Source organism: Artemia sp. Qi Xiang Cuo, chromosome 2 (genome assembly GCF_049724085.1).
Source record: "Artemia sp. Qi Xiang Cuo chromosome 2, ASM4972408v1, whole genome shotgun sequence".
In the NCBI taxonomy this organism is placed as follows: domain Eukaryota; kingdom Metazoa; phylum Arthropoda; class Branchiopoda; order Anostraca; family Artemiidae; genus Artemia; species Artemia sp. Qi Xiang Cuo.
This window is the reverse complement of record NC_142795.1, coordinates 70,829,420-70,854,328: the sequence shown is the minus strand read 5'-3', so window position 1 is coordinate 70,854,328 and position 24,909 is coordinate 70,829,420. Positions and strand designations below refer to the sequence as shown.

Genomic DNA, 24,909 nt, shown 5'->3' with positions numbered 1-24,909 from the left:
GCGTTTTGAACGTTTTGTTTAGCTTTCAGCTTTTAAAATTTTTGAATGAAACGAAATTAAAAAAAAAAAAAAAAACGGTGACGGAAAATAACTGTTCTTTCAAATTAGTAAAACTATTTGGATTATAACAATGTGTTTATTCTAAGAAATTGTTCATTTTTTCCGTGGAAACCATGTTGGTGTTTTCGTTTCTTTGTAATTTTAAAGGTGTTAAACAAAGCATTAAATCTATTTATCAATATCTGTTCATAACAATAATAGAAACCTTTCATTACCAGGTGGTTTCAGATCCCCGCCTTAAATAGAATTTAAGAATGTCCGAGCCGAAAGAGGTACAGCACGTGTATTTGGGCCAAGTTGGGGTTTGGTTGGCGTAGGAGGGACTACGAACATCCGATCATGCGTGTTGAAACATTGCATTTACCCCCCACCCCCCACCCCGTCGTACTTTTTCTTATTATTACGACATCCTATTTTAAATTCTTCTTCTTTTCTTTCTTTTATAAATTTTTTGCTCCCTCTAGTTTTTTAGACACCTTTATTGATATTTTAGTTGAAAAATATACTTTTATGGTATTTTCATCAGAAAAAATTGAAAAATAAACAAAATACCCCTTCCTAGATTATAAAAAATATCTTGCCCCCCCTCACATTTTCGTGAATTGGCGCCACCGTAATGAAAATCCTTGCATAAATTCAACTTACCTTGTGCTGGTTTTTGACGTCTTTCTTGTACTATTGAATAAAAAAAAGACAAGTTTTTTCAGCTGAAAGTAAGGAGCAACATTAAAACTTAAAACAGAAACTATTACGCATATAAGGGGGTGCCCCTCCTCAATACCTCGCTCTTTACGCTAAAGTTTGACTTTTGTTCTAATTATTTAAGAATGACTCTTTATATAAGCTTTTTACAAATTCGAAAAATACTGTAGCGTAAAGAGTGAGGTACTGAGGAGGGGTTTACCCCCTCATGTACGTAATAATTTCCGTTCTTTTTAAGTTTTAATATCGCTCCTTATTTTCAGTTGAAAAAAACTTGTGTTTCTTATTTAATTTCTGTTAGTTTTTATTAATGCTGGGAAATTCAGCTCCACTCCCATGGAAAATTCCCCACGAAAACTCCTCCATAGAAAGATCCTCCCACGTAAGTGCCCAAACCAGAAAATCCTCCCCCCCCCAAAAAAAAAATATCTTTATGCTTCCCAATAGCCATTACTATATGTAAGCAACAGGCAAAGATCATAACTTGCAGCCCTTTCCCTAGGGGCTGTGAAGGATCAAGTCATCCTCAAAATTTAGCTATTAGATCTTCCGACCATGCTGAAGAAAATGGTTATCTCAAAGTTTTGATCGGACAATTTTGGATAAAATGGGGGGTGGTAGGGGGGCTAGCTACCCTCCAATATTTTTGATCACTTAAAAATGGCATTGGAACTTCTGATTTCTGACCAAATCAGCCCTCTGCTGATCCTCTAGGATCGCTGGTTCGATACGACCACCCCTGAGGAAAACAAACAAAAAAAGACGCATCCGCAGGCTCGTAACTTTTAGTGATGCAAAAGAAACTTCATGAATTTTATCTATTTCGAATAAACATCAAAATTCGATTCTTTTGATGTATATATTATTATCAAGACTGTCTCTTACAGTTTTGGCTACTAATAAGCCGCATCGCTACTTACTTGCAGTTCGTTACCACGAACTGTTTGATTAGCCTCAGATTTTACAGTCAATTAGTGAATATACCCATAACTAGTGAATATAATACAATATACCCATAGACACTGGGGGATCTCCAGCAATATTTATGAAATTATTACAGGGAAATTTACAAAATTTACGAATGCTTAACATGTCCGTCATTTCTGACAAATGCTCTGTATATGGTGTGATTTTTAACCTCTTGATTGGAATATAAGCCTCATATTTTTAATTTGCAAGCTCAGAAACCCTCAAATACTATTTGTAGAAACTATATAGCAATCCTAGCATTATTCAATCATCAATCTTTAATTATTTGGGACAAATTCTTAAATAACCTGTAAGATCTTGAGTCGAAAGATGGCCCTTATCTCAGAGGCTTCACTTGTCATTTTTATCTCAGGGGCTTCACTTGTCATTTTGTTCCTGGAGGTACAGTTCTTGTGACTTTTGATCGTTTTGGTCAAACTAGCTATATTGAAATTTTGTCGTGGTGCAATCTGGGGCCTTGGGGTGCCCTTGGGCGCATGGATCGTTAGGGGACGTCAGACTACACTCCTTTTAAAAGAACAATCAAACAAGCGTCCATACATTCTATGTCGTGCCCCGAGGGGGAAAATTCAAAAGAAAAAAGAAAGCAATAGCATACGAGATACATGGCTCTTTACATTGTCAATGGTAGTGTATTGATTATGAGAATGTAGAATTCAAGGCCGGCTCAGAGGTACAGGAGATGGGATCTGGGACAAATTATCAGGTAAAGTCATTGCTAGTAGAATACAACCTCCCACTTAACCTTGTCTTTCTCTTCCAGAATATTGTAGATTCAATCCTGTATGATTGTATTTGTATTTTTAGATCAATGAACAATTGCCGGACTTGGACTACCTCTTAAAGATGGGGGCAAATGGGCAACAATACTGCCTAAGATGGAACGATCACAGATCGAATTTGCTGGCAGTTTTTGATCAACTCCTCCAAACAGAAGCATTTACCGACGTCACACTTGCTTGCGGCGGGGCTTCGATAAAATGCCACAAAATGGTTTTGGCCGCCTGTTCCACGTACTTCCAGTCACTTTTCTTAGAAAACACGTGCTCGCATCCAATTGTCGTTTTCAAAGACATTCAGTACGCGGAAATACGTGCAATTCTTGAATACATGTATCGTGGAGAAGTGAATGTGGAGCATGAGCACCTGCCTTCTTTGTTAAAAGTTGCTGCCGCGCTAAAAGTGAAAGGACTGGTTGACGAAGATGGTCAGGCAGAGCCAGAAGTTGTACCACGTATTCCTCATCCCCCTCCTCCCAAAACTCCTCAACCTACCTCAGTTCAAGCCAATACAAAGCGACCTGAAAGTCCACCTACGTCAGAGGCATCTAACCAGAGACCGCCTTATATGTATCGTAACAGTATAGTTAACACCAGTAATCCTGATTTATCCCTCCCTGTTTGGTCACCTCTTATGATGCCCCTTCCAATGGGGGTCTATGAATCTGCGATGGCCTCTTTAGCTAGCAACGGACCTAAACGTAAACGAGCTTCAGGATCCGAAGATAGTGGGAGGCCCAATGCTGTTGGTCAGCAAGGCGTCACAGTAGAAGGACCCCCTTTACAAGCTCCACCCAGTAGGCAAGAAGGCCACATAAGTGATCTATCACTACAAAATTATTCCTATCAAAGACCGCAATACGAGGTGAGTAGATTTTCCTCTTTTTTATGTCTTTCTTTTTATCAAATAAGTGTTTGCTCTATTTTAGCATAAAAGAACGACTGAAAAAGTAGAATTTCTACATGACAAAATGTAATATAAAATTGCATTCTTTAAGCAGAAATAATAGATATCATAGTAGGTCTATGCAAAAAAAAGGAAAATTATGAACTGTGTTTAGTCCAAAGAATGGTGTATGAGAAAACATTCTAGAACCCTCAGAAGGAAGATCTTCACGTGTGGGTATAATTGAAACATCTTACAACTAATTGCAGGAACTTTACGGAAGATCATATCAGCATCTATAAAGGTATTTGTCCATAGGTCATCTTTAATTTACGACACGTTACTGATATCTGTTAATGTTGTGCTAATCTGTTAATAATTAATGATAACTATTCAACACATGTCAACAACTAGGGCGTAATTTCCCATGAGGCAGAGAGGGGTAACTGTCCCTCCCATACCTCGGTTTGCCCCTCCCCCCCCTGTTGAAACTTGTTTCTTCAAAATCTTGTCAAAATTAAGATAAGCCACCATAATTCAAGTATTCACAGAAACGGTTCAGTTTTCTATAGTACGTCTTTACTTTTATAGTATTATATGGCTCATTTTTCAGTTTTGCTCACATTTTCAGTTGAAATTGGATAATTGGATCCAATTTTGCTCCCCCCCCGCCCCCCGAGGATTTTGACGAAGTTATGCCACTGTCAACAACCCTGCACTTCAACACGAAACAACTTACCAAGAGGACTGTTAACATCTATCACAAAATAACCAAATATTCAGTATCGTTTGCCCCTATCTCATCCATTAACAGTTCCGTGCTTTCAAAATCGCTACATTTTATTACTTTTTGCAAAAATCAATTAATTTGCTACATAATTTACTACTTTGGCTAATTTTTGATATCTGTTCTCTGGTGGCAAAGGACTTGAGACCTGTGAAGAACGGTTCTAGGCGTTTATCCTTTGGCGATTAACCCCCAGAAAATACCCCCCCCCCCGGGAATACCCCCTTTTTTGCTGATTTTTTTTTTAGTTTTATTTTTTTTTAATATTCGTAGGGGGAAGGAATTTTGGTACTGGTGCATTATGCGCCATTCACTCAAGTTTACGCTGTGTAAAACTCGAAAAAAAATCGGTTTCTTCGTTAGTTTTTTTTCATCTTAGCGTGAGACAAGACAAAGACAAGTGACAAAATATATGGGAAATATATAATTAGGGCTATTTATTTGCACATAAGGGGGGGGTAAAGTATTTGGACAGTTTGAAGTCAGAAAACAATTCTTTCTAGGTATATGGCCACTAAAAAATTACATAATTATTGCGAGGTATCTGGAAATTTTGTTAATTAAAAAAAAGTCCCAGTATAAAGTAAATTTAATGTTTCATTTAATTGTTTTTTCCAAGTGTTAAGTGTTTTTTTTTTCAATGACCGTTTTTCTAAGCATTAGGTACTATTATTAGGTTAACCTAGTGTTTCATTTGTGTTTTATGAAGATCGCTGATCAAAGTTTATGTTATTTTTGCCTTCAATTTATGTTATTTTGCTGTGTTCATGGCCGTATATTTGGCTTTTAAATACACTTATCTATCTATCTATCCATCTAATATGTGGAATAATTGTACCAAACACATTTTGCATGCAGACCCACTATACTTATACCTAATATACTTATCCTAATGTGCAAATCTATAGCCCAAATTTATTTCTAAAGTAGCGAAGAACGAAAAAACGAAGAACGAGCGAAGGCGAACGAAAAAACCGGTGTGTTTTCGAATTTTACACAGCGGAAACTTGAGTGACTGGCGCTAATAAACAAGTACCAAAATTCCTTCCCCCTACGGAAATTAAAAAATATAACTCAAATAAAATTCTCAAATTTGGAAAACCTTATTTTCCACGGGGGGGGGGGGGGGTATTTTCCGTGGGGGGTATAAGAACACCGCGAAGTTCGTGAAACATGAGAATTCAAAAAAGAACAGAAAAAAACGGAGAATTAGGTCCAGAGACAAAAACTGTAGTTGTTATTGAAAATTGTTGCTTGGGTATTGCCTCATATAAAAAATTGCTACCTTATCCATTTTCTTTAGCTTGACATCAAAGACGCTACTCTAACTACGTCACAAATTAAAAAGAATTTAAATGTACAAAGGAGTTGGATATAATTAAAGCTTTGTGTGTTTTCTCCCAATTTCAAGCTTCGTTCAGACCGATTTATTTTTCAATTAAAAGAACGCAATGAAGCTAACGTTCAGTGTGATGCAAGCACAACCATTGAACGTGGTAATTTCATAGATAAAAAAGTCCATTCGACATCGTTATCTGTAAATCTTTGGTTGATTCATAAATAAGTTACGCTTATTAGAAATAAGTCATTAATTTAGGGTTGGGGTCTTCAACCTTCCTAAGCCTTTACTACCTACCAGGCCTATAATACTGTTCAAAGAGACCTTGAACAAGGACACATCTAGCTCAGTGTTTGAGCACTTGCCTAGTATGCAGTAAACCATTTAACTAGAATTTTGTATTGTTGAAATATTGGATTACTTTATTTTATTACCTGAAGAAAACTTGTGGGGATTATAGATAATATAATTTAGCTTAGAAAAAAAATCGAAGTTGAAAGGAAATCTCGAAGTTTTCTTCATCGATGATACAGGAAGTCTATCACGATTAAGAGTAACCGGAAAGTAGATTCGGTACTGGTGCATTATACGGACACTTCTATATACTGCTGAAGAAGTCAAGTTTGGTTAATGCTAATGAAATAAAATAAAATAGGATTAATATATAATAGATTAAAAACAAATTTGGGCTATATATTTGCGCATAAGGGGGGGGGGAGTAAAGCATACCATATATTAAATACGTAATCTAACCTAACCAGAGAGAGATACCCGGTTATAATGGTTTATGAACAAAATTATAAGAATTGCATAAATGGTAAATCCCAAATTGTAATTTTAACATTCATATTAGATCACCCGTTTCAATCAATTCCACTCCAACAACTGCTTTAGTACCGGGTATCTGTCCCGGTATCTGTAGCATCTCCCGTTTGACATTCCATTTACAGTCAATAAAAGTGTCCGTTTAATGTACTAGTACCGTAGATTAACTAATTATGATTAAGTCATGAATTTGGTGATGAGGTCTTCAACTTCTTAGGCTTTTCGTACCTAAGGCACGTGATAGTATATGCATCTTGGATGTTTTGTCTTATCTCTCTGTTTTTACATTATCTTCTCACTGGCTCGGCGAACTGGTGACGTTTTTTTTACGGCTTTTGACTAACTTTCTCTTGCCGTCGAGGACTGATATCCAACAGGAAAATTAGAACCTGTAAAATGTCTTTAAATCTCTACTTTTTTTGGTACTGTTCTATTAACCGGGCTCTTATATATAGTGCTAGTTCGGTTAATGCTAATGAAATAAAATAAAATAGGATGAATATATAATAGTTTAGGAACAAATTTGGGCTCTATATTTGCACATTAGGGGGGAGGTGGGGGCAAAGTATACCATATATTAAATACGTAACCTAACCTAGGTACCTCCCCCCTAAACCCCAAAAAACAACAATTTAAATACAGTTCTTGCCTTTGTTTATATCCCAGAAGGCATTGCAAACCTGTTTTCATCAGGCGTCTCGATCTATTTCGTGACTGGTATACATTGCCGTATTTAAAAGAGCCCGGTTAATAGAACAGTGCCCTTTTTTGTTCATATATTCGATTTTTGACAAATAAGAACCGCAATGTACAAATATAAATCGCTTTCAATAAAACAGATATGATGCTAAAGCCGTTTCGAGGGTTGGGGGGGGGGATAACACCCCCATTATTTGTTAACTTTGATTGAACTTCCGATATTAATTTGTAATATACTTTTGTTTGTGTTGTGACAAATAAAAATACTCTCCTCGAAGTACGAATCGTGTTAAACAAAGCGCAACTGACACTTTGGACTTTATAAGGTATATGGGACTGCAGCGCTTCTCCCCTTTGCGTTTATTTATATTCGTGTTAAGCTTGACTATATTACTCTATTCATATTAATTTCTGTTCGTTTTAAGATCCATTTGTTCATCTATAGCAGTTACTGTTATCTTTATATTTGATGTGATTTTTATTTTATTTCTGTTCGTTTTAAGTTTTGTTTATTCATTAATAGTAATTTGCAGTCTTTTTAAGTTTAAATTACTATATGACTTTCTTTCTGTCCATCTCAGGTTTTAATATGACCCTTTCCTTTTCTTTAAAAACTTCTCTATTTATTTATTTTTTAGAATTAATTTGAAAAAACGGTATTCTAGGGTTTGTCGAAAATAGATTATAGAAAAAAGTTATGAATTTCTAAGAATTTCGGAGGCTCTTATATATTTTTTTCTTACTTTATTAGAACGTAATGCCTTTACTCGAAATGGAACAATGTAGTATATTTAACGAGCAATGGTATAAGCCTGTTGAGTTTTAGAAAGGGGAGGGGGGTGTGGGGAGATCTTCGCATAGATTGGTTGCTGACTTTTGTTCGGCACTCCCTTGCTCCTCAAGATGTTCCAGCTTTGGGCTTAGTTATTGCCTAATTATTTACTACCTTAGACTTTCCTACTTTCCCCAAAGACTTAGCCCCCTTTCAGAATCTAAAATTCCCATGAGCTTGAAGTAAATGTGGCCTAAAGCCAAACTTTTTTGCTTGTCAAGAACATTTCTTGCTTTGCCTGCTCGGCAACTTCTTGATTAGATAGGCCTAACAAAAATTGAGATAGTGGGCTTGAGCTGTGAGAATATAAGGAAATAAAGTATTTCTTTGGTGTTTGCTTCTTTCACTTTGTTTTGAACATTGTTTTCCTTATATATTTTTAAAAGGAACATATAGTGTACATAGTTTCTTTTATTTGCTAATATCTAAGGAGAGTGAACTACCTTCTAGCTTAAATAGAATTAATGAATTCTTTTCGTTTTTTCTTATTTTTATGGTAGGGTAATATCCCCCAAAAAAATATTTGTATGGAGAAATATCTGGATTTAAATTGACACGATTTCCTACGGGGGTTTTGTTAAGGCTTCGCCAAATTTATAAAAACGGCAAAAAGCTGTCGAAATATATGATAGTTACATGAAATGGAAAGCATAAAGTAAAATGTTTAGGGGAAGGACCTTCGTGGTCGCCTCATTTTTTCACAGTTTTGTGTAACTTCATTTAGTTTTATGGGCAATTGTCATTGACCCACTCTCAGAAAATATACACCACCCTCCCTATGCCTAATATAAACGGACCATGGATCTTTTCTAGGATGAACAGTTTCATAGAATATTCTCAAAGGAGGAGGGGGTCCTTGACATAGGGTGGAAATAATTTTGTTGGCTTGTGTACATTCCCCCTCTGCTGAGAACCACTGTTTTTTTTTTACCAGAAATGAACGAATATGCCTTAACCTGAGTGTCCTTCTACCATTGGCCATTAAACTAATTGAAAGATTTTCAGAAAGTGTTAAAAATGGATTTTTTTTTAAATATGAAAAGTCCTTTGAAAATATAAAATATGTTGTCTGAAATCTTCTTCCTATCCTCTAGAGATACGACCCTGTTTTCGTTCATGTATTCAGGGGGAAGGTTACGGTTTCACCTCCCTTTATTTACGTTGCAATGACTATTTCCATGATGAAACGGCCCCAGAAAATTGTCTAGGATTGCTGACGTATAACCAACCACGTTTTGTACTTCCGTACAATCCAGAACACACTCGAGAAGTCTGCTGAATGTAAGATCTAAGAAGACCGGTTTCATAGCCGCAAAGACAAATGACAGGTGACAGAATGCATTGAACTTGTATAATTTGGGCAATATATTTGCACACTGGGGGGGAGGTAATGTTACCTTACCCCACCCTCCTAATGTGTAAATTAAAGTTTTATGTTTTCATCATGTTTTGGTATATTTCATTATGATTAACCTAACTTCACTTCTCGAGGGTGTTCTGGGGCGTACAGGAGTACGCCACTTTTTTCAAGGTTCGGACCTATGACAAAATCTAAACCCATTCTCCATCAGAGAATATCTCTTCTCAGCACCTATGCTTATACGTATTTTTATTTTGTTAAAAGTGCCATGTCAATTTGGGATCATTTGTCTTTAAAATTTCATAATCATAATCCGTCACGTTTCTCTTCTTCGAAGCTAAGAGTAGGCCTACATATTTTTAGCCTCAAGAAATCCTTAAAAATGCAAAACAAATCCAGTTTTCATGTAATCATCTTTGCAAGTACAAAAAATGGAAGAAAAAGTGTCTAAAATTATCCCACGTTTCAGGCCTCATAATGGTTAATCGGCATCGCGAAACTGCTTTTGTGAAATCCATTTTTGGAGGGTAAATCTCTACGTGGTGACGAGCAAAAAAGAGAAAACAGGTTTTTGAAAACATTGAACGGTTCAAAAGCCCGATAGGCCTACTGCCAAACAGAAAAAAAGGAATCAGGTTCTAGAATTGTGCATGTCCATTTTCATCCGGTTCGCGTGTTTCATCTGACGCTAGCATGTTTCCATTAGGCCGGGGTTGCATCGAAACCTAGTACATGTTTTTCTCTCTTTTTGTCAACTTTTTTTTGTACCTACCACCATCTGCATCATGTTTTGTTTTGAGATGAGTAATTTAAGGGATTGTTTCTACTTCAGGTTCCTAATTTCGGTTTTATTGAACTAAAAAGTTGTAAAGAAACTCCTTTCAGTCACTGGAGTGCAACTTGAGAGAATAAACATAAATTTTGGTACTTGTTGATTATACGGAACACACTCTAAGAATTTTGCTCTGCAAGATCTAACAAAACCGGATTGCCTCCGCAATCGGTTATGATTTGCTTATTGTGAGTAAGAAAAATTACGATATAAGTATATTTAATCAAATATTCAATATATTCAATATATAAAGGTTGTTAGGGGTTAGGTTAAGTATTTAATATAATACGTTCTGGGCGGCCTGCTTTCCATAAGTCTCTGCTATAGTTCCCATAATTTTGTTTCTAAAGTATTATATTTTCATCATATTTTGGTATATTTCATTAGGATTAACCTAACTTAACTTCTTGGGTGTATTCTGTATCGTTAACAAGTACCTAATTTTAACTATCCACGGCTTGGGATAAGCACACATTTCATCAGGGACGTATCCCGGCACTGATTGGGTTGGGGCCCGGACTTCCCCCGAAATCCCAAATGCTCTTGAATTTCTAGGGATTGTTTAGTCAAATAATCAAATGAAAAGTATTTTTTAGCATTACCCTCCCACCGAAACAATTACTGTGTACATGCTTAAACCCCATGCAATTTTCCCCCAATGGTTGGTTTTCATCATTTAAAACTTGGTCCAATCGAGATGGCGCCAGGGCTATCTTTGGGGACTTGAATCTCGTAAAATAAAAAGGGTATTTACGTGTTATAGCAACAACACCAAAGAAGTGAAGTTATGTTAATCCTATTGAAATATACCAAAAGTTGATGAAATATGAAAATATAATACTTAAGTGACAAAATTATGGAAACCACAACCGAGAATTATGGAAAGCAGGCCGCCCAGAACGCATTATATTAAATAACTAAGTTAACCACCTCTATATATTAAATATTTAGTTATGTCGTAAAATATACCTGCATACTACTTTATCTTGCTCATGCTAAGCATATTATCTCTGAGTGGACACAGAAAACCGGTTTCATTACAGATCATCAACAAAGTGTGGTTGGTGTAACACGTAAGTACCATAAAAAGAAATACGGCGTTCGTTTTTTCCTGAATTGAAACCTACATCGAATTCAATAAAAATTCAGACTATGAAAATATTCTCCTTACCCAAATGTACTTAGAACATTCCATATAAAGTCAAACTAGCACTTGAAAATTTATGATGAATTTGTCAGTACAACCCCCTTCCACTTACACAACTCCGCATCACTCAAACTTATAAATAACTTCCAATATGCATCAGAGTCCAGATTTCGGAGCTTTGGTGTTTAATTAGCTAAAACTGCGATCCGAACGTCCTAAATTGAAGAAAAAGTCCTTCTTGCGGAAGTAAAGAGCGAAGTTGAAACTTGAAACAAACAAAATTGATGCGTCGCAGATTACGCAAGGTATTACGCTTAAGTGCATCACCTAAATCAAGACCAACCTAAATTAAGCATCTTCTCAAAAAATCCAGTACAATCAGCTTTAGGTGTCCTTTTTTTTTTTTTTTTTTTTTTTTTTTTTTTTTTTTTTTTGTAATTTTGCAGATATTGGGAAATATCATGAGTCAGTTTATTTTAGCTGTTTTTTTTATAGATCTTGCGTAATAGATCTGCAAACCAATCATTTTTTTGTTTTATCTGAAGTTTCAACTTCGATCTTTACTTCCGTAAGAAAACCTTTTTTTAACTTAATATTTGTCCATTTAATTTTTTTAGATATGCACAGTGGGTCTTACAAAACGGCCTGTGTTTAATATAGGCAATGAAACTGAAGAAGCTAATATAATAATTTTTGGTAAAATATGACACAGGTTTTACTTCCAACCTTCCTTAAAATTTCCCTCGCGATATTTGCAACTTTGTCACATAACTAAGGAGTCCCAGGGGTATGTAGAGAATTTACGCTTAGAAAATTCAGTTATTTTTCATGAAACTGAAAATACAATTTTTCTTCAAAGGGTATTTTTTAGTTTTTGATAATTAAGGGTGCTGGGAATGGGATTATACATAATGGGGATTATACCATAATGAGGATTATACCAAAATGAGGAGATAAGGATCAACCATGGAGATTATAATGGTATACGTATTATGTTTCCCAGTCTTTCTACTCCAGAAGGTGCAATATGACTTTACGACGTAGTTATTAAGACGAATATATAAGAGGGACGTAGACAGGAGAGGCAGTTGCTTTTAAATGAATAATTAAACATCCCTGTGGTCTTGCGGTAACCTGGTAGCTCTGGCCGAAAACGAATAAGAAATAAATAATTGGACGCATGCTAACCATCCCAAAAAGTTATTTTCCTGCTTTTTCGAGATAAGGGACTTAAAATCCCCGGTTGAGGGTTTAGATCATGGAAAATCGAGCGACTCTCTTAGAAATTTCATTCACTGGTATTTTGACCCTAATTTCCATTCCCTAGCATTTTGACCGTTTTTGGGCAGAAAAATGATCTTTGTTGCCACAAAATGGTCGAAAACGCCACTTTGCCGTGGCACGATCTCTTCTGTCAGGGGTGCAGCGGTAGCTAGCAGCCTAGTAAGAGACGATCACGCCCCATAGTAAAAAATGATATAGGTCATAACTCTTAAAACTAGAATCAGATCAAAAAACGAAATATACTAATAGAACCGCCTTGTCCGAAACCCCCTATATAGGAAACTTGTAGTCTTTTGGCCTGAAAAACAAGGGAAATATACTGGCTTGAAAAAAAAAAAAAAAGTGGCTGCAACCAAGATATTCTGCTTATGCGGCATCTTTCTTTTTCTTCTTCTTCTTTTCCTCAGATGGCGGGGCACTGGAACACCGTAGAGAGCCGTTTAATGACTCGTTTTAAAGGAAATTGATGGGATTAGAAACCTTTTGTTATTTAAAGAAGTTATATCTAATATAAAACCATTTTTTTTTTACGAAAATCTGCATTTTCTTGTTCAAGATTGATGAATGACGTCATAATTGTAGGTATTTAATTATCATAATAGAGAGCTGTTTAATGGCTCATTCCAAGTTTTTTTAACTGAAAGTAAGGAGCGACATTAAAACTTAAAACGAACAAAAATTATTACGTATATGAAAGGGGTTGTTCCTCCTCAACGCCTCGCTCTTTACGCTAAAGTTTTTTATTGTTTTAAAGAATAAAGTTGTAAGACAGAGTCAAACTTTCGCGTAAAGAGCCAGACGTAGAGGAGGAACAACCCCTTTTATATACGGAATAATTTTGTTCGTTTTAAGTTTTAATGTCGCTCCTTACTTTCAGTTAAAAAAAATTAATTCAATTTCTGAACGTTTTTGTATTAATGTAGCTTTGATTTTAGCTCACCGTGCATGAATAATTAATACGAAATTCACACATTTATTTTCCTTTTTTGGCTAAATGGCTTTTTCGAAATTTTGTTCTGACGTAACTTACGAATTAACTTGCGTAAAGAATTTCTATATTCGTATGTTTTTCTTACGTAAATTAAGGAGCTTGCCCCCTAGTCAACACCTGGCTCATTGCGCATGAATTCGATTTTTGTTCGAATCACAAACCCCTGAATCAAGAAGGCCGGTTAATTAGAATAGATAGCTCTTTTGAAAGTACTAAAAAAACTTTAGCGTAAAGAGCGACTCATTGACTAGGGGAGAACCCCCTAATATACATAATCATTTCTGTTCGCTTTAAGTTTTAATGTTGCTCCTTACTTTCAGTTGAAAAAAACTTGGTTTTTTGTTTAATTATGATTGTTTTTTAAATAATGCTGGTAAATCCGGCGCCCACCTTCATAGGGATGTCCCTTCCCCCAAGGAAACATCCTCCATGGAAAGATTCTCCCCCGTAAGCCTTGCTCCGACCCCCCCCCCCCCCCCCAACAGAAAACAGTTCCTCCTGAAAACGCCTGTATACTTCCCAATAACCGAAACTTATATATGTAAACAATGGGCAAAGTTTATAACTTGCAGCCCTTCCCCCAGGAATATTGGGGGATTAAGTCATCCTCAAAGACATATTAATTAGATTTTCCACTTTGCTGAACAAAATGGCTATCTCAAAATTTTGATTGGGTGACTTCGGGAAAAAAATGAGCGTGGGAGGGGGCCAAGTTGCCCTCAAATTTTTTTGGTCACTTAAGACGGGCACTAGAACTTTTAATTTCCGTTCAAATAAGCCCTCTCACGATATTCTAGGACTACTGGATCGATACGATCGCCCCTGGGGAAAAAAAAACAAAAAAAACTTCAAACAAATAAACACGCATCCGTGATCTTTCTTCTGGCAAAAAAAATACAAAATTCCACATTTTTGCAGATAGGAGCTTGAAACTTCTTTATTAGGGTTCTTGGATACGCTGAATCTGATGGTGTGATTTTCATTAAAGTTCTATTACTTTTAGGGGTTGTTTCCCCTTTTTTCAAAAATAAGGCAAATTTTCTCAGGCGCGTACGTTTGAACGAGTAAAACTAACCTTCATAAAACTTATTTATTTGAAATCAGCATAAAAATCTGATCCTTTTCATGTAACCACTGATATCAAAATTCCTTTTTTAGAGTTTCGGTTACTATTGAGCCGGATCTCTCCTTACTTACAGTTCGTTGCCACGAACTGTTTTATTATATAAAAAACAAGTTTTTTCAACTGAAAGTAAGGAGTAATATTAAAATTTAAAACGAACAGAAATTATTACGTATATGAGGGAGTTCGCCCCCTCGTCAATACTTTACGCTTAAAGTTCGAATTTTGTTCCATTTTTTTAAAGAATTATCCCTGAATTACAAAGGCTGTTTAATTAGAATAAATAGTTCTTTTGAAATTAATAAAAAATTTAGCTTAAAGAGCGAGGTATTAACGAGGGGGCGAACCCCCTCATATACGTAATAATTTCTATTCGTTTTGGGTTTTAATGTTGCTCCTTACTTTCAGTTGAAAAACATGTTTTTTGTTTGTTTAATTTCTGATCGTTTTCTAAATAATGCTAGGAAATCCGGTGCCCCCTTCATGGAAAATTCTCTTCTCCCATGAAAAACTTCTCAATCCTTCCCAAGTAACCCCCTCCCCGACCCCCACCAGAAAAAATTGCCCCTGGAAACGTCTGTATATTTCCCAATGACCATAACTGTGTGTAAACAATGGGCAAAGTTCATAATGTGCAGCACTTCCCCCGGGGACTGTAGGAGATTAAGTCATACTTAAAGATATAGTTATTAAATTTTTCAACTATGCTGAACTAAATGACTATCTAAAAATTTTTATCCGGTTACTTAGGGAAAAAAGAGCGTTGGAGGGGCCTAGTTGCCCTCAAATTTTTCTTGGTCACTTTAAAAGGGCACTAGAACTTTTCATATCTGTTCGAATGAGTCCTCTCACGACATTCAAGGACCACTAGGTCGATACGATCACTCTTGGGAAAAAAAAACAAAAAACAAATAAACACACATCTTTCTTCTGGCAGAAAATACAAAATTCCATATTTTTGCAGATAGGAGCTTGAAACCTTTACAGTAGGGTTCTCTGATACGCTGATTCTGATGTTGTGATTTTCATTAAGATTGTATGACTTTTAAGGGTGTTTCCCCATTTTTTGAAAATAAGGCAAATTTTCTCAGGCTCGTAGCTTTTGATTTGTAGGACTAAACTTATGAAACCTATATATTTAAAATCAGTACAAAAATTCAATTCTTTTTATGTATCTATTGGTATCAACATTCTGTTTTTTAGAGTTTCGGTTACTATTGAACTGGGTCACTCCCTACTTACAGTTCGTTTCCACGAACTGTTTGATTCCACAACGAGTCTGAGAAAAATTACATTGCAGATATGACACCCAATCAGACAGCTCGTGGCAACGAACTGTGAGTAAGGAGTGACTTGACCCGATAGTGATCGAAACTCTTATAACAAAAAGATTGATTACCCATTAAGTTTAATGTTACCCGTCAAAAGCTACAAGTCTGAGAAAATTTGCCTGATTTTCGAAAAAAAGGAGAAATACCCCCGAAAGATCAAGTTGTTTTAACGAAAATTACCCTATGGAATTCAGCATATTTGAGAACCCTGCTGTAGTTGTTTCTAGTTCTGTATCTACAAAAATGTGACTTATTTTTGTTTATTATTATTATTTTTTACCAGAAGAAAGATCACAGATACGTGCTTATTTATTTCTATCATAGCCCCTTTCCACGCCCCTTTTCTCCAAAGATATCCGATCAAAAGTGATTATTTTTATTACAGCCCCCCTTCCAATTCCACACCCCTTTTTCTCCAAAGATATCCGATCAAAATTTGAGGTAGCCATTCCATTCAGCATGCTTGAAATGTCCCATAACTATGCCTTTGGCGATGACAAGACCCAGGATAGCCCCTGGGAAAGGTCGACAAGCTACGCAATTTGCCCGTTCTTCACATATAGTATTTGTTATTCGGGAATGGACGGAATATTTTTTGAAAGGGCGGAATTCTCCATAAGGAGGAAAGTTTTCGGCGGAAATTTGAGTGAACGGAAATTTGAGTAAAAAATTTGAGTAGGGTGCTAAATTTGAGTAAGAAGTATTCTTAAAAAACTTTAAGACTTTAATGTAAAGAGCGAGGGTTGAGGAAGCGGTAGTCCCTCATATACGGAGTCATTTCTAGTTGCTCCTTAATTTCAGTCGAAAACACTTGTTTTTTCTCTTAATCTCCATAAAGCTCATGGGGATCAAAGTGTACAAAAAGGTCTGATATCTTATGTTTTCACATAACATCTACAGGGAAAGGTACTTTTTCTATTGCTTGGATATGTGCTCGTGTTAGGAAGAAAATTCGGCCCTTCATTTTTGTACAAAATCAGTTGCGTACATAAACTCTTATTCTACTGTTCATCCAAGTTATTTCACAACATCTAATATAACTGCTTATCACGACGCATTCCTTTAGCAAACATAAAAAAAATCTCCTTAATCTCCAAATTTGATTAAAACTATCTTTGTGTAGGGCTATGCTGTAACTCATACTTTCGAATTGCCTTCTTCCAAAAGTGCTTAGAGGAGGGCGAAGAGCAGACTTCAAATTCACTCTGATGATTTATATTCTCGCATGACAACCGGGATGCTACCATTTCATCTAACCGTCACAAGCACTAAACGTCATTTCGTCGACAAGGAAAATCCGTCAGAACATCGACACGCCAGGACATCGACACGTCAGGACATCGACAGTCACAATCGCTACCCGTCAGAACGTCGACAGTCATAACGTCGACACGTCAGTTCATCGACAGTCACAATCGCTACCCCGTCAGAACGCCGACAGTCATACCATCGAACGTCAGTTCATCGACAGTCACAATCGCTACCTGTCAGAACGTCGACAGTCATAACATCGAACTTCAGTTCAGCGACAGTCACAATCGCTACCCGTCAGAACGTTGACAGTCATAATATCGACACGTCATAACATCAAAAAAAAATTAGATGTTACGACGTGTCGATGTTATGACTGTCGACGTTCTGACGGTTAGTGGTTCTGGCGGATTTTCGTTATGTAAAAAAAGTTTATAAGTTCATATAATAGTTTAGAAACAGATTTCGGCTATATATTTGCACATCAGGGGGTTGGGGTAAAGCATAGCATATATTAAATATGTAACCTAACCTAACCTAGGTACCTTTCCCCCTTAACCCCAAAAACTAAAGTTTTAAAATTTTAGATGTTATGAACAATTTCAGATGTTACGACGTGTGGATGTTATGACTGTCGACATTCTGACGGTTAGTGGTTCTGACTGATTTTCGTAATGAAAAAAAAATGACGTTATGACGTGTCGACGTTCTGACGGGTAGCGATTGTGACTGTCGATGAACTGACGTGTCGATGTTATGACTGTCGACGTTGTGAGGGGTAGCGATTGTGACTGTCGATGAAATGACGTGTCGATGTTATGACTGTCGATGTTCTGAAGGGTAGCGATTGTGACTGTCGATGTTCTGACGTGTTGATGTTATGACTGTCGATGTCCTGACGTGTCGATGTTATGACGGAGTTTGTCGATGTCCTGACGGTAGTGGACCTAACGTGTCGATGTTCTGATGCCTTCCCTTAGGAAAAAGGTTATTTTCTGGGGACTCCTTAAAAATTTCATAACCCTGACCAGAAAAAAAAAATACACTGCGCTGTTATTTTCTAAAGAAAAATCGCCAGTCCAACATAATCCTTAAGATATTTTAAATTTGCTCTACTTTTTTTTTATCTCAATGATTTAACTAAATCCAATATATTTGCTTATCAATAACATTTTCCGTTGACAAACATCAGAAAAAATCTGCCTAATCTTAAAATTTGTTTAAGTTATCTTTCTAAGTAGTTTCCCAATTTTGCATGATTATTTGATTTTCATATCTGCAATAATCTGACAATAAAAACAAAAAATTATCTGGGCCTTGGCAACGTTTGGACTACGATCTAGTAGTGTCCAATTTTTTTCTCTCTTGGCAGTCGCTTCTCCCTGAAAATAAGATCGATTCTTGTTTTTCCGCTAGTTCGAACGCAAAAACTGATTTTGAGAGGCAATGGAAGTTTTTTTGTTGTTGGTTGCTAGGGACCGAACATATTGACGTTATGCTGCTAGTAAATAACACGAAAGGCTCTGCTTTGTAGGCTGTAATATAGACGTCAGTTCTATTAAAACGCAACGTCCACAGCACATTATATTTACGGCATATTTGCGTACCATAGTTTGTTGAGGGAGCTAAGGGGAAGGGAGATGTATATTTACTCGTGTCTGTTCTATTTATTTCATAAAATTCGGGGAAATTTGATCGTATTACTATCGTTTTAATAGTAATAATTTATTTTCTCATTGTAGGTATCACAGTGGAGTAACACACATACACAAAAAAAAAAAGAACAACAAATTTAACAATAAAAATAGTCACCAACAATAATAATAATAGTAACAAAAATAAGATTAAGATATGGACCCAACTGAGAACTAGTAACCTGATTTGTCCTTGCTATCACAATGTCAAGCGAGTACAAAAATTGTTTTGCACCATAACGACCCACAAGGTGCCTGTTTCGCCCAGTAGGTGGCAAATATAATAAAGGTTTACAATATCTAAAATAATTAACCTGCACTTGTTTAAGATCATGCTTATTAAAAGTTGATACAGTTTTCAGAAAGTTCAAATGATATTCTGGTCTTCAGGAGATTTAGGGGGCGGTATTCCTACTCCTTTTCGCGGTAATTAATATTTGTTTAAAAGTTTGACTTGATTATTCTTTTTAGTGTCTGTTCGATTTATGGTTTATTCATTGAATTCATCCAGAGTTTCATAGAATTAATTAAGAAGCATTTCTTATCTTTAAGTTTTGTGTGGGTATTTATGTTAATTTCTTCTCGTTTTAGGCTTCACATATGGATTGATAGTAGTTTCTGTTCGTTTTAAATTTGAATTTTTACATGACTTTGTTTTCCACGTTTTAGATTTTTTCATTTCTGTTCGTTTAGGGTCGATAGTTCTTTTTAAGTTTGACTTATTAGATGACTTTATTTTGCACGTCATAGCTTCATTTTTTACCATAGTAATAAAAATATTTGCAGTACAAAACGCAGAGCATAAAAAACTTTTTTTTTTTTATAGATAGTTGCCATTCAAAGGCGTTAGTTGACATAAGAAGAAAATAAATACCAACAAAATAATGCTAGGAGAAATTGACTTATAAAAATACTTTTAATTTTCATTCCATGGTCAGGGTCTTGTTTTTAATTTTCATGCTCAGGGTCTTGTTTTAGATGTTCATCGTCAGGGTCTTTCTTTAGAAAGTCATGCGCAGTGCCTTGCTTTAGAGTTTCACCCTCAGGATTTCTTAAAATTTTTATGCTCAGGGTCTTGTTTTAGAGTGCTGCGCTCAGGATATTGTATATAATTGCTATGATCACTATATTTCTTATGATTGCCATGCTCAATATTGTTTAATATTTCAACTCTCAGGATCTTGGTTCAAAATTTCGTGATCAGTGACTTGTTTTATAAGTAGACGAACTTTTTAGTATGAAAAGGGAATCTTTTGTCTATGTTTCTATATATTATTCTGTGAACCGTCTTAGTTCTTGGCTTCTTACACGTAACTGGACCTCCGCTGATAAGTTTCATTTATGAGCGAAAGATTAGACCAAAAGAAGTATGGGGTCTCAGATCTCTTATTTTTGCTTTGCCCGACCTCCGACTCCTGGTTGTTTCGCGCGACTACACAATTTTCAACTCAAACTCTAAAAGACCCAAATCCTCTTCGGTGTCATCATGCTAGAACCAAATTTCGTTGGTATTATTATTCTCAAGCTTGGACGTCACTTTTTCAATAAGGAGTGTTCATATCTAAACTGCATCAAGTAAGAGGTTGTGTAGTTTATTTTGTTGGTGTATCTTGCTTCATGCCTTTCCCCGTTCCTCTCTCTTTTGTGCCCCTTGTTCTCCCTCCGTGGTTTTGGTGTACGCAACGCGAATTAGTGAGCAATCCTTGTCTGAGAGCAGCTATGACATATGTCAGAGCTTAGAAAATTTAGTTTCTCCCTGCTTTTTGTAATGGTATATGAATCCAAATGATTGTGGAATTTTTTCCAAATCTAAAAACCAGATCTTAAAAAAGTTATACTTATGTCCCAACAAAAACAGAGACGCGCAATTGTCACGAGAAGAGTTTTGATGGGTGCTTATAAAGTTTGATCATACGAAGTTGATTATCACTTCATCAAAAACACAAATTTTGATTTATTTATTGATAGGATAGCAAGAAGAAAAAAAATATGTATACCTTGGCATAGCCGTTCCTAGAGTGGGTGGTACCCGGGAAAAAAAATTAATCCCAGTGCCCCCCCTCCCGGCTCAAATATAAGCAAAAAAGCCCGAATCAAAATGAAAAATCCGATCAAAGTTGGCAATCCCCCAGCCGTGGTGCCCCCCAGCTGCGGTGCCCGGGGCAGCTGACCCGGTTGCCTCCCCTTAGGAAGTTCTGTACGTAGGCGAACGTAAATCTGGTTCATAATGTTTATAAGGATCATTGTGTTTTTTTGTGGGGATGCCGAGTGTCGAGGGGTGTGGAAATCTGAATGCTTTTTGGTTTTTCCAAAAATAACCTGACAAGTATGAATCCAATAAGAGTCATACTTACTCCTGCCTTTTATCCGTGCCGCAGCCATTTAAACATTTGCCTCTCAATTACTTGGACTATTTTGTCTTGGCTTTTCTCTTTCTACAATTAGCCATGTCTTGATGCAACCTACTGCAAAATGCTTGATAACTTCAATTCAAGCCATGGGTTTGCATGAAAAGTTATTGGGTTTGCATCAGGCAGGGTCGTATCCAGGATTTTATTCTGGGGGGGACAAGAAAACTTTTAAAAATGTATAAAAAATTGGTTTGTATTCATTTTAGTTTCGTTTATACGAGTCAGACAGTCATTTCATGGGGGGGGGGGGGTCAAACCACCTAACCCCCCTGGATATGGCCTTGGCATCGGGCATGTACGTGGGGGTGTCCTGGCCTGAGTATCTCCGAAATCTAATGTTTTTTTATATGATATTCATAAAATTCAACGGTTCTCCTATAGTTCCCAATATGTTTGCTTTGATAGCGCGTATATTGGTGAACTTGGGAACTATTTTTTCTTGCGAGACATAATATTTGATTCATAATCAAATTCAAATGCCACAATGCTAGCTAGAGGGTACTAGAAGATTCTTTTTCCTTGGAGAGGGACTTCAGACATAAAAAAAAGGATGCTCTTGTGGTCAAATATCAAATACTCTATGCAACTATCAAATACAGAGTATTTGTGGTCAAATACTCTATGTAAAGAATGAAATAAGTTCATTGGTGGAATTGGTTATTAGGAAGTATACAGGCGTTTCAGAGGAATTTTTCTGGTGGGGAGGTCATGAGGGTTACGTGGGAGGATCTTCCGATGGAGGAATTGTACATGGAGGGGGAGTCGGATTTCCCAGTATTATTTAAAAAACGATCAGAAATCAAATAAAAAAAACAAATTTTTTTACCGGAAAGTAAGGAGCAACATCGAGACTTAGCAGGTACAGAAATTATTATGTATATGAGGGGGTTGCCCTCTCGTCAATACCTCGCTCTTTACGCTAATGTTTTTTTTATTACTTTTAAAAGAGCTATTTATTCCAAATCATTCGGTCTTTGTGATTCAGGAGTCATTCTTAAAGAATTGGGACAAAACTCGAACTTTATCGTACAGAGCAAGGGGGTGATCCCTCTCATATAGGCTTACGTAATAATTTCTGTTCGTTTTAAGTATTAATGTTGCTCCTTACTTTCAGTTTAAAAAAAATTTTCTTTTTATTTAATTATACGTCAAGTGATAGCGCAGAGGTAAGAATGCTTGCCTGTGTGTTTAGGTTCGAATCTTTGATAAGACAAATCTTTGTCTCAGAGAAGACTAAAGAATTTTTAGTCTTAGAGAAAATCAAAAAGTCAAGGTTTTCAAGATGGGCTATCTTTTACAATAGATCTTTTCTTTTCTTGCGAATCCATGGATATTAGGGAAAACGAGGGGCGCAAAACGAACTGAACTTAACGTAACTTGATCGTTTTTTCCTCGTTTTCCTCAACTCAGCGACTTATTTCGTTTTTACATCTGGAACTTCAGTTTGATCAGTTTGACATTCATGCTATGCAAAGCCCAATCCGTTTTGGGCCCCTCGTTTCCACTTATATTCGCAGATTCTTGAGAGAAAAAAATTCCACTTTTTAGTTCGTTCTGAAAACGAATTAATTTTTTTATATATATATTCATTATTGAAATGCTGTTGTCTTCTACTGAGTTCTAATGAGTTTTCTAAGTGAAGCTCTTAAGTATGCTGGTATTAAACCAAAAATATTTAACTAAAAACAAAAACGTCTAAATAAAAAATTGGTTCCGATTATATTATTTTATTATGGTTCATATAATTATAGACAGTAGTGTAGCGTCAAAGCAGCAACTTTTAGGTGTTAGCCATTCCCACTAATATTGCGATTTCGTCTGAATACTCCTGAAAAAAACACCCTGAATTCGTCGCTAATGTTTATCTGTTTATTTGTGTATATTTTTCTGTTGGCAATATCTGCACAGATATGAGGATTGGGAGGGGGGGAGGGTCTTTCAAAGACCCCACATTTAGTCTGAAAATAGGCCCTCTAGAAAATAGACAACTGTTAATAACGTATTAAAAATTCAAATTTTGTTCGGTAGTTTCCGACCCTCGTCCAAGAAATATCATGATCCCATTAAGGCACTGGGCTATGTGCTCCTATGATTTTATCTATAAAAAGTTATTAACCACTCGTTTTTCTTTTCTATTTTCTTTTAGCATGAATTTATAAAAATACCTTAAATACTGACATCCTCTTGCGCTAGTTTTCTATCCTATGAACTCAAGAATAAAACTGACTAGCTAGAACCCTTCTTAAAACCCTTTCAATTGGTACGCTTTAAATCTTTTATTGCCCCGTAAAGCAAAAACTTTGAAAATTACGTGCTCTTTTATTTCATACCTGGTTTTTATTATCTAGTTTGTTTTTACCAAGTAGGGTTGTCATGCTTTTATGGGGTCGAAATTTGTAAACACTCTTATATTTTTTGTTTGTTTCTTTTTTACCTTCGAAGATTTAGTATTAGTGTTGCTGGGTCTTTATGCTAATTTTCATAATTTTAATTAGGCCTATATTCATACAAACTGCGTCAATTTTTTTTCCTTTTTCTGGTTAGAAACTTTAACTTGGCAAGAAAAAACTTATTTTGGCTGGACAAACAATATCGTATTTTTGACTCGTAATTGTGTGGGTCGTTGTTGCAGTGGTAGCTGCAACCTAGTCAAGAGTGGTATGTGGCCCATTTTCCGTGGAATTTATTTAGTCCGGAAGAAAGTGTATAATGAGGAAAAAAATCTACGTGCTTCTGATCGAAGAAAAATAACAGTCTTGTCGATAGATTTTACTTTTGAATCTTAAGGAGGAAACAAAATTTGCTCAGTTTTGAGGAGGTGACCGAAAACCACTATGGGGGGGGATAAAAATTTACTACTTGATCTTTTGTGTTTGTACAAATCTTAAAGAGGAAGTTAAGGCTTAAAATTCGGCTTACTTAATTAGTTATTAAGTCGTACTTAATTAGTCTCGACAAGACTGTTAGAAAAATAACAGTCTTGTCGATAGATTGTACTTTTGAATCTTAAAGAAGAAACAAAATTTGCTCATTTGTCAAATAAACTTTAAAGTTACTAGCTCAAGGAAAAACCTATAAAAATATCTAAGCCTTTTTAAAATTAAGGCTTAAAATTTGGCTTACTTAATTAGTTATTAAGTCTTACTTAATTAGTTATTAAGTCTTACTTAATTAGTCTTGACAAGACTGTTAGAAAAATAACAGTCTTGTCGATAGATTTTACTTTTGAATCTTAAGGAGGAAACAAAATTTGCTCAGTTTTGAGGAGGTGACCGAAAACCACTATGGGGGGGATAAAAATTTACTACTTGATCTTTTGTGTTTGTACAAATCTTAAAGAGGAAGTTAAGGCTTAAAATTCGGCTTACTTAATTAGTTATTAAGTCGTACTTAATTAGTCTCGACAAGACTGTTAGAAAAATAACAGTCTTGTCGATAGATTGTACTTTTGAATCTTAAAGAAGAAACAAAATTTGCTCATTTGTCAAATAAACTTTAAAGTTACTAGCTCAAGGAAAAACCTATAAAAATATCTAAGCCTTTTTAAAATTAAGGCTTAAAATTTGGCTTACTTAATTAGTTATTA

The 24,909-nt window shown here is 35.9% G+C and overlaps 1 protein-coding gene across 6 annotated transcripts in view; it reads left to right on the top strand.

The window, feature by feature from the left end:
* Nucleotides 1-24,909, top strand: part of LOC148955569 (uncharacterized) — a 195,404-nt gene that overhangs the window by 108,212 nt on the left and 62,283 nt on the right. For all 6 annotated transcript variants that reach the window (XM_089102879.1, XM_089102887.1, XM_089102895.1 and 3 more), the window contains exon 2: nucleotides 2,560-3,396. In XM_089102879.1, the coding sequence (XP_088959005.1) occupies nucleotides 2,560-3,396 (837 nt within the window). The remainder of the gene's footprint in view (nucleotides 1-2,559; nucleotides 3,397-24,909) is intronic.